An 11,406-nucleotide genomic window follows, 5' to 3' on the forward strand; every position below is an offset into this window, starting at 1 on the left:
TCCCAAATAAAACACTCACAAATCAACGTATCCCGTACTTTGTATGACCACTCGGTAATATCTTCTTATCAAAACTATATACTTGTAAAGAGCCCACACTGTTACCGCTCCGTCCACGTTGCTCGTTCCCACTCACTGATTCTCTTTCAAGCACCCCTGCGCAAGCACACCTGCGCGTTCATGTGAGCTCGTCTTAAAGGCGCAGCATATATTTGTACCCGCTACACATGCAAGACAAGACACCCCTCAAACACCAACACATCTGGAATAACTCTGCATGGAGGAATGGGAAAAACTGTGTCAGAGATTTAATTGAGGTTATTTCAGCCAAAAAGAGCAATACCAGCTATGAGGAAGGCTCATTGTTTTTTTTAACACATTTCACTTAATTTCAGAATGTCCTTTTGGCCATTTATTTGTTATTTATAGCTCATGGACCTCAATATATCCTGTGTATCAACAGCCAGTCCAGGTGCATCCCAATGATCTAAAGCAGTGGCATCCTCCTCTCTCTATCTACATATCCTAAATACAAAGGTTCCATCTCACAAAACATAATGGAATGTAACAACTTTGACGCTCAATATCTCTGAACGACCCTAAACGGAGATAGAACCTTCTCATTCTAAACGGAGATAGAACCTTATAATTCTAAGCTCACGATACTGACCTGGAAACACAGGACAGAAGAAGACAAGAGGGAGGACGACTTTCAGCTGATGGTTTCATTTGTTCAGGTCTATAATGTCAGTGCAGAAGAACAGTAGGAGACAAAGAGATACGTAAAGGCAGCACTCAAGTTGAGGGGGGGTGGCATGGCCCCCCTGAAATAAAAACAGTCAAAATCATCCCCCTTCTAAAACTGCCCTCCCCCCTTTCCATCCCTTATGTCATTTTATCAATGAACGTGGCATTACTGCTATTTCAACATTTAGTTTTCTGCATATTGAGTAATATACTGTGGGCGAGGGAGGGGGCACGCACACATGCAATGACATTTTTACCAAGTCACTGACACTGTGGGGATGCTAAAATTGTCCCCATATGATAACATCCACCATCCCCCCTGATTGTCTTTTCCAACTTGAGTACTACTGAGTAAAGGAATGGAGCTTCTAGATCATTCCAGCCAGCCAAGGAGGCAGGAAGAGGCCGACAGTCCCCAGGATACACACCAAGATGAACACACAGAGGAAGATGCGGTCGATCACCATGGCGACATACTTCCACTCCTGCTTGACCTGGAAGGCAATGGACACAACAATACATCCGTGTCTCAGTCCAGTCAGAGAATTACAGCAAGACAATGTTGATTATTAGTTCTGTTATTATGATCATAATGTTTCCTATTATGTGAACCGGTTTTAACTCACTGGCATCATTTATGGTATGTGTGTGTGTGTGTGTGTGTGTGTGTGTGTGTGTGTGTGTGTGTGTGTGAGTGTGTGAGTGTGTGAGTGTGTGAGTGTGTGAGTGTGTGAGTGTGTGAGTGTGTGTGTGTGTGTGTGTGTGTGACATAGATGGTCAATCATTAAATACACATTTCATACAGAGAGTAAAAATTATTGGGCTCTATATTATTTTCAGCCGGCATATAACGGAAGCAGGACGCAGGTGTATTGTTTAGTTTGCGTCGGCAAGTAACAGGTGAAATTACCACAGTGCTAGGCTAGGGGGCGCTGTCTCGCATGCACTCAGGTGGGCTGAATAGCGGTCAGGTGCACTGAACAATTCTGGCCTTAAAATTAAAAGCACTAATATTACAGACACGCCCCCCCCCCTAACACCAGCTCCCACGTTCACACTAGAACTTGTTTTTTTTACGTAGAACAGCACAGAACCCATAAGGTTGTGAAATAATTGATTTCTCTTCCAAAGCATGTAGTGCTTCCAAAACATTACACCATACTGTATTCTTATTCAGTCACTCATCCACCTAATGTAAAAAGGGTAGGCGCATTAATATAGTTTTTTGTTTGGTACTTTTGAGTTTTCTGTTAAGATGCGTAAGTGAAATTTTGTTTATAAAAGTTGCAATGTTTTGATTATGTACTACAGGTGGCCAAAAACAGCATCGTAGGGGATAGCTGTGTGATTATTCTGACCGAAACCTGGCTAAATGACAACATTGTGGACGCTACTGTTAGCTTGGAGGGACGTACGTTGCACCGCGCTGACCGAACGGAGCTTAGTGAGAAGACCCGCGGAGGCGGCCTCATTATATCTACGAAGGACAGCTGGTGCTTAAACACGAAAACTGTAAGTAGCCACTGCTCCCCAGACCTGGAATACTTGACTGTTAAATGCCGACCCACATACCTCCCTAGGGAGTTTAACGCGGTGCTAATTACATGTGTGTATATAGCGCCTAGCGCAGACAGCAAAGTAGCATTGGCGCGACTATATGAAGTCATTAGTAGCCAACAAAGCACTGATCCACAGGCTATTCACATCATAGCGGGGGACTTTAATCATGTCGACCTGAAGGCAGTACTACCCAAGTTCTATCAGCATGTAAAATGTGCAACGAGAGGAGAAAAAACACTGGATAAGGTATACACCAACATTAAACGTGCTTACAAGGCTAGTCCGCTAGCTCATCTAGGCATGTCTGACCATGTGTCAATCCTCCTGATTCCTGCATACACTACAATGGGGAAAAGTGCTCCCATCACCACTAAGACTGTCAGAACCTGGCCAGAAGGGTCCGCTCCACTGCAGATCTGCCTAAATGACGACCTTTGGCAGGAATATGAGCATGAGGACCTGGAACAGTACACGTCGTCGGTTCTGAACCACATAGTGAACTGCACCAACTCAGTCACCGTGGACAAACGGGTCCGGGTCTACCCCAACACGAAGCCATGGATGACTGGGAAGGTCCAAAAACTGATCAACGAGAGGGACAACGCCTTCTTCGCAGGGAAGCGCACACCGCTGTACAGCTCCACCAGGGCTAACCTAAAGCGCGGCATCAAAGCGGCCAAGGCAGAGCACAGAGAGAAGATTGAGGAATGCCTCCTGAGCAACGACTCCAGGCGGATGTGGCAGGGGGTTCAGCAGATGACAAACTTCAGAGCCAACAGGCTCACAGCCGCAGAGGACGACCCCCTGCTGGCGGGAAAGCTGAACACCTTCTACGCCCGGTTCGACGAGGGGCGAACGGAGGTAACCGCAACACAAACACCACTCTCTCCAGCTCTCAGCAGCCTCACCCTCACAGAGCATGAGGTGAGACGCGTACTGAAGGCGGTGGACCCCAGGAAAGCCTCGGGGCCGGATGGCGTCCTGGGACGGGTGCTGAGAGACTGCGCCGACCAGCTGGCCGGGGTTTTCACCAACATCTTTAACCAGTCCCTGTCCCAGGCCACCGTCCCACCCTGCCTGAAAACCTCAACTATCATCCCAGTCCCGAAGAAAAGCACGGTGAGCTGCCTAAACGACTACCGCCCGGTGGCACTCACACCAATCATCATGAAGTGCTTCGAGAAACTAGTCCGGGCCCACATACTCACACGCCTCCCGCACAACCTGGATCCATACCAGTTCGCCTACAGAGCCCACAGGTCCACAGAGGACGCCATAGCGACGACTCTCCACGCCACTCTATCCCACCTGGAGAGGGGAAACAGCTACGCGAGACTGCTCTTCGTGGACTTCAGCTCCGCCTTCAACACCCTCCTTCCAGACAGGCTAGTGACCAAACTACTAGACCTGGGTCTATCACACTCTATATGTGCGTGGATCAAGGACTTCCTGACCGACCGCCCCCAGAGGGTGCGGGTGGGCCCCCACACCTCCACAGCCCTCAGCCTCAGCACTGGGTCCCCCCAGGGCTGCGTGCTAAGCCCCATCCTCTACAACCTCTACACCCACGACTTCACCCCCGTCCACCCCAGCAACTACATCGTAAAGTTTGCAGACGACACCACCGTGGTGGGATGTATCTCGGGGGGGGACGAGGCGGCGTACAGGGATGAGGTAGAGCAACTGAGCAAGCTGTGCAAGGTTAACAACCTGCTGCTAAACAAGTCAAAGACCCAGGAATTCATCGTAGACTTCAGGAGGAAAAAGTCCGAGATCCAGCCCCTGCTCATCAACGGAGAGAGCGTGGAGAGAGTCTCAACCCTCCGATTCCTGGGACATCACATGCGGGATGACCTGGCCTGGAAGGACAACACAAAAGGCACCATCAAGAGGGCACAACAGCGGCTATACACCCTGAGATGCCTTAGGAAAGAACACAACAAGCAGGAGATACTGGTGGCCTTCTACCACGGCGCAGTGGAGAGCATCCTCACCTACGGCATCTGCAACTGGTTCCACAGCTGCACAACAGCGGAGAGAAACGCGCTACAGAGAGTCGTGAGAACAGCACAGAAGATCACCGGCGCCCCCCTCCCCTCTCTGGAAGAGCTGTACAACACACGCTGTCTCAGGAAGGCCTCCAAGATCTCCAGGGACCCGACCCACCCTGGGCACGTACACTTTATCAGGCTGCCCTCGAATAGGAGGTACAGGACCCCGGCCGCTAAGACAAACAGACTGAAGAACTGCTTCTACCACAGGGCCGTCAAGGCCCTGAACACAGCAAAGGCCTAAGTTCTGGGCCCAGGACAGTCTGGACGGATTGTATGGCAGCTAGTGCTGAGGCACAAACATGTACATTTCAAGCCTGCAAACTGTGACACTTTAAAATAACGTGGGAAAAAAAATATTTTTGTGCAATATGACAACCCTAGTTGACTATCTGTGCAGTATAGTACAGTGGATTGTGTACATAGCCTTTATTTATGTAAACCAGCTCCTTACCTTCTTGTGATTTTATGCTTTTTCTAAAATGTTTTTTTTTTTCCCTTTCCTAACACCAGGGGAGCCAGCCCTCCTAAATTTCGTTGTTTGGTACCTGTACTGTAGCAATGACAAATAAAGTCCATTCCATTCCATTCCATTCCATTCCATTCCATGGGGAAAAACCATACATGTAAAAAGGGTAGGCGCAATAAGCCATGGCTTCAGCCTACACCTTTTTGGTCCTGGTGTTACACATTGTGACTGTGTAAATTTGTTATGTTTTTAATGTTTTTAATGTTTAATATCTGTATTATGAATTGACCAAAATAAACATTCTCAATCAATCAATCAATCAATCAAAACCTACAGAGAAGTCCATGTCCTCGGCTCGGAGGTGGTCAGCGATGTACTGCACCCCCTCCACAGCCTTCCACAGGGAGGGGGACAGGGAGAGGAGACCCTGGGCGTCCCCGGAGTTGCTGGAGCCTCCAGCCTTGGTGACGTCTGCCCGGTATGGACCCCCGCCTCCACCTGTGTGACGCCTACACAGGACAGGACAGCTCTGCCTCCTCTCCTCCCCCAGGGGGTGGGGCTGGTTCTGGGAGAGAGGCTGTGGCTTACTGAGGCTTTTACCATTCAAGCTCTGCGATGAAATACAATGAAAATAGAATAGAATAGAATAGAATGAGCATTTTCGATGTTTGGGGGGACAAGCTGATATTTGTCTTCTGCCTTTGCTGACCCTCCAACACATACGCACACACACTCATACACACACACACACACACACACACACACACACAGCACAGGGGTCCTGAACCAGCATCCATGCGTTACCTTGGAGGCCTCCTCGTGCAGGCTGCAGTACTGGATGCTGCGAGAGCGACCGCGGACAGAGCTCTGGGGCCTCTCTCTCTCTCTCTCTCTCCCAGGCCATACTGCACACTGAGGGAACGGAGCTTCGGCCTGGCCTGGCAGTGGTGGTGGTGGTGGTGGTGGTGGTGCTTCTCCCTGGGCCGATGGAGGTGGATGGGAGGAGGAGGAGGAGGAGGCGGTGTGGAGCAGCCTGGCCGGGTGGAAGAGAAGGAGGAGGAGGAGGAGGAGTGGGGTGGTGGTGGGGGTTCCTCCCGGAGGATGGTGTACTGGCTGTGGCTGGAGGAGAGTGACCCGCCCAGACCCAGAGGCTTCTGCTGCTGCGGTAGCCCCCCCACCAGGGGGGCCTCCGTCTCCGTGCGCCGACCCAGGGAGAGAGAGGACGAACGGGCCAAGCTGTCCTGGGGGGCACCCTGAGGGGAGGTGGCGGAGGAGGAGGTGGAGGGGGAGAAGTAGGGCTCGTCCCCGGCCCCGTCCCCGGGCCCAGAACACACACCACCGCCCCAGACGCCGTCCCGTCCCCCGCCGCCACCGCGTCCGACCCTGGTGCGCATCATCTCCATGAGCTTCCCGCCGTTGACCTCTTTGACCACGGCCGGAGGAGGACGCCGTATGCACAGGACGCCGGGCACGATGTCCAGGAAGACGGTGCGCACCCAGCGCGGCATGGTGTGCGTGCGCGGCGAGCGGTGGTGCACGTTGAGCACGAAGATGGTGATGATGATGGAGAGGGTGACGAAGATCATGGTGAAGAGGAGGTACTCGCCGATCAGCGGGATGACCAGCGAGGTGGAGGGGATGATCTCGGTGATGAGGAGGAGGAAGACGGTCAGGGAGAGGAGGACGGAGATGCACAGGGTGATCTTCTCCCCGCAGTCGGAGGGCAGGTAGAAGACCAGGACGGTCAGGCAGGAGATGAGGAGGCAGGGGACGATGAGGTTGATGGTGTAGAAGAGAGGGAGCCTCCGGATGAGGAAGGAGTAGGTGATGTCGGAGTAGACCTCGTGGCAACACTCGTACTTTTTGATGTTGTAGTTGGCCACGGCGCTGACGAGCACCCACTCTCCGCTCTCCCAGTAGTTCATCTGCAGGTCCGGAAAGAGGGCGGGGAGAGGGAGAGAGAGGAAGGGAGGGAGGGAAAGAGAGAGAGAGAACAAAAGAGAAAGAAAGCAAGAGAGAGAGAGAGATGAGAAATGAGAAAGGCATTCCGTTCATATTTACCCATAACAGACGATGTGTCCTCAACGTCACAGCCTGGTGTAGGCCCACTCACCTGGTCCACAGTGCTGGTCACTCACCTGGTCCACGATGCAGGCCCACTCACCTGGAACATGTTGCCTGGCCACTCACCTGGTCCACAGTGCAGGCCCACTCTCCTGGTACACATTGACTGGCCACTCACCTGGTCCACATTGCTGGCCATGCTGACCAGGTCGATCTTGGCTCTGTCGTAGGTCCACGAGCCGAACTTCATGGTGCAGTTCTGCTGGTCGAAGGGGAAGAAGGTGACGTCGATGCTGCAGGAGGACTTGTAGATAGCCGGGGGGACCCACTTGATCCAGCCGTCATGGAAGAGGTGGGCCTTGGTCAGGTGGGTGACAGTGAAGTCACCGTCGGCACTGAAGAGGAGAGAGAGGGGAGGAGCCAAATGAATCACACATCGTGACGTTAGAATTATAAGGTTCTATCTCCATTTTTGTCAAAATTTTGTTTTTTTACATTATCTGATCCATTAGGTGTTTATTAATGCCTGTGTGGTGTTATTTTTAAAATGTTGACATTTTTGAGTTAGTAATTCATAAAATACAAAGGTACCATCTCACAGAACATAATGGAATGTAAAAACGTGGACGCTCAATATCTCTGAACTCCCCTAAACGGAGATAGAACCTTATAATTCTAAGCTCACGACATGTACTGTACATTCAAGCTACAAGCACGATTCGATTGGAGTGAGATTGTATGCAGATGGAGAGGTAGAGTATCTTAACTCCATGGTTAGTATGTGGATGGAATGTATATGTACAGCATTCTGTATTTAGGGTATTTGGATGGAGTTTATGTCTATTAGGGGAGGCTGGTTGAGGCATCAGCTACCTCCACCAGCCTTCCCTGATATGTATATACTATCATGTATTTGAGGGTGGTGGGTAGCCTGGAAGTCGGGGGCTATAGTGGATCAATAATGACACTTTGGGGTGAAAACCTAAACGTACTTGTTGTACAGAACGATGTCTGGTCTCCAGATGAGCTGTGAGGGGATCCTCATGGACGTGATGTTTTCATATTCTCTAGGGTTCCACCTCAGTTTGTAGTCGTACCACTCCTGAAAGAGCAGAACCAACAGTAACAGTATGGCAACAAACAGACCCCTCGACACCAAATCGCTGCCCAAAAACTGCTAACCCTAACCCTAACCCTATTGTCGACAGTATCTATAATGATTCGATGGAGAGATACTCACTTGTTTCACCCAGACATTTGTGGTCATCATTTGATTTTTCTCGTCCTTGGAGAAAAATAACAATGAGACAGAGTTCGTGACGTTAGAATTATAAGGTTCTATCTCCATTTTTGTCCAAATTTAGTTTTTTACATAATCTGATCCATTAGGTGTTTATTAATGCCTGTGTGGTGTTATTTTTAAAATGTTTACATTTTTGAGTTAGTAATTCATAAAATACAAAGGTTCCATCTCACAAAACATAATGGAATGTAAAAACTTTGACGCTCAGTATCTCTGAACTACCCTAAACGGAGATAGAACCTTATAATTCTAAGCTCACGAGTTGGCTGTTGGAAGGGGATATGTACTGTATGATCACGGTCTTAAATGACTGATAAAGTGCAAATTCATGGTACCCCTCGAAAAGAAAGGTCACATGTTTCAACTATTCAATACTATACTATTATACTATACTATACTATTAGCACCACACCAATTCATTATAGTAAGGGAACGTAGGATCCCTGAAGCAGGGGAGGCTGGTGGAGGTAGAAGTCGGAGGACGGGCTCATTGGAATGCATGGAACAGATTCAGGAACAGTATCAACACATGTTTCATGCATTACACTGAGCACGTCCACCGATTTCTACCTCCACCAGTCTCCCCCTGTCTTAAAGTCATCTGTATCTCTAGTATGATGATCATGCATCATATCACATATCAATAAAAATAAAAATAAATAATAATAATAATATATATATATATATATATATATATATATATAACCGCAAACGGCAATGGGGCGTGTTCCTACAGATATGCCCCCATAACCATAAATGGGGTGAGATTGACAGACAGGGGGGTAGACCACTCACCTAATATGGGCCAAGTTGAACACATGATATACTAAGCTATGATATTACGAAGTACCCTAGGACCACGGGCCTGGAAGGTACCACCTAATTATAGCCTGATATACATAGGCTACTATGCTATGATGATAATATACACTAAGTGTGAATACGAAAATGCATTGTGGATTAACCTTCCCCAGTTATTGACCCTGTTGTATAGTTTATGTCAAGCATTTCATTACTTATAATGCGGTTACACTATATTCTGCAAGCCTAGCATAGTATGCCACCCCCATCTGACTGAACCAGATAAAGTGTGAGACAGGAAACATAGCTAGCTAATTGCGACCTGCGACCTCTGTCCTAGCTTAGATTACTGTTTCTTGTGATGACTGATAGACGTTTCACTTACTTAGACAAATATATTTGTTGTAAGTTGCTTTGAATAAAGGTGTCTGTCAAAAAAGTGTAAATGTCAATATCACAGGAGTGAAATCAATGGGTCATTGTCCCTCACCACGTCGATGAGCTGAGCGATGGACAGGCCGAAGCGTACGCTGACCACGTCAGTGGTGTTAGCCACGGGCCGCGCTAGCTTGTTGTAGCGGCTGAAGAGAGTGTTCAGCAGCCTGTCCTCCGCCTGAGCCCTGGCCCCGGGGTGGGAACACTCTGGAGGAGGGGAGGGGGGGGGGGGAGGAGGGGAGGGGGGAGAGGGGAGAGAGGGTAGGAGGGGGAGTAGGGGGAGTAGGGGAGTAGGGGAGAGGTGGGAGAGGGGAGGAGAGCAGTAGGGGAGGGGGGAGAGGTGGGAGAGGGGAGGAAGGGAGAAGGGGGAGTAGGGGGGGGGGAGAGGGGAGGAGGGGAGGAGGGTAGAAGGATGTTGTTTAGGATGAGTAGGATAATGATGAGAATTAGGGGGAGAAACAAAGGGGAGGAAGAGAGACAGAGAGACAGAGAGACAGAGAGACAGTCGGAAATGAGAGGAAGATGGAAGATGGAGGAATGTGAAGAGGGGAAGGAGAAAGGAGTGATTTTAGAGGGAGGGGGAAGAGGGAGAGAAGGAAGAAAAAACAACATTATTTTACATACAATTACACATTCCACGTAAACATACATTATTCACTGTAAAGTGTATATGCACCTGCTTTGATTGTTTTACTAACAACACCGTACACGCTTCATGGTTCAATCCCATTTTATGTCCCCCATTGATCAACCTCCAACCATCCAATCTCCATCTGCTTCATATTCCTCTCTTACTCAAATATAATGGATCAATACCAGCACAATGGAGCTCTTCATCTTTGGAGTTTGCATGCAGGGAGCATACACTACCTTCTCATCTATCCTTCTCTGGCCTTCAATGTAATCCCTGTGTTCTCTACTAGAGTAATCCCATCATGGTAATACCAAGATGCCTTTCCCGTCAGTAATATCTGTACGTGAACTTGAATGACCTAAAAAACGAAGTCATATAACCATAGCAGTGGAGGCTGGTGGAGGTAGACATCAGAGGATGGGGCTCATTGAAATGCATGGAACGGAATAGGGAACGGTTCCTTATTCCATCCCGTACATTACAATGAGCCCGTCCTCTGATGTCTACCTCCACCAGCCTCCCTGAGCCATACATTCAAATTGCATGACGCAAGACGTGTGTTCTTTTGGCTACATCATGTGGCTCATACATTTGATCATGTGTGTATCATGATTTGGTTGTTTGAAAAGATCTAAAAAATAATATCATTTATGGTATCATTTGGGTTCATTCACCACTGAGACTACCTCTTCCCACTAGAGGGCACTGTTACAACATAGAGTCCAACAGTTTCAACTAACCTTATGTGTGCGTTCTGCAACGTAAGATTAGATCAGATTCAACTTTATTGTCATTGCATTGTACAGAGTACTGAGACAACGAAGTGTAGTTTGGCATCTAACCAGAAAGTGCAAATAGTGGCATAGTGGAAAAGACATGATATTATAGACAGTGCATGATATTACAGTGTAAGGTATTACAGTGAGTATAAATACATTAGTATAATATATACATGAGATGAGAATATCAATATGATATGTACAGCTGAACAAGGGCAATAGGTATTGAGGTATGTTACATGTAATGTAAGTTGTATAATTGGAGACCAATAATTATGACCATAATAAATATGGTATGTGTAAACAAGCAGTAGTGCAACAAAAAAAAGTGCAATTGAAGTCCTGAGTGTGCAGCCAGTAGAGGTATGGGGGGGGGGGGGGGGTACACTGATACTGGGAGATCATGTTCCTCTTGTTGGGGGGTGGAGGGAGGGTGGGGGGTTCAGCAGAGGAACAGTTGCAGGGAAGAAGAAGCTGTTCCTGAGCCTGCTAGTGTGGGAACGGAGTCTCCTGTTCCTCCTCTCGGATGGTAAGATGATAAGCCCCACCACCTCTACACCAAC

At 48.5% G+C, this 11,406-nt stretch overlaps 1 protein-coding gene across 1 annotated transcript; it reads right to left on the minus strand.

Annotated features, from left to right (window-relative positions):
- Positions 1-1,115: 1,115 nt before the first annotated feature.
- On the minus strand, positions 1,116-9,614 carry LOC308175650 (neuronal acetylcholine receptor subunit alpha-4-like; the record flags this gene model as incomplete). Its single annotated transcript, XM_080551278.1, has 8 exons — positions 9,486-9,614; positions 8,132-8,176; positions 7,884-7,993; positions 7,070-7,286; positions 6,210-6,752; positions 5,632-5,661; positions 5,162-5,392; positions 1,116-1,241 (listed from the first exon to the last, which is right to left on the minus strand). Exons 2-8 carry the CDS (start codon positions 8,159-8,161, stop codon positions 1,116-1,118), a joined length of 1,287 nt encoding a protein of 428 aa, XP_080407404.1. The 5' UTR covers positions 8,162-8,176; positions 9,486-9,614.
- Positions 9,615-11,406: the final 1,792 nt, after the last annotated feature.

The sequence above is a fragment of the Nansenia antarctica genome (assembly GCF_963989245.1).
Source record: "Nansenia antarctica genome assembly, contig: SCAFFOLD_127, whole genome shotgun sequence".
NCBI classification, from domain to species: Eukaryota; Metazoa; Chordata; class Actinopteri; order Argentiniformes; family Microstomatidae; genus Nansenia; species Nansenia antarctica.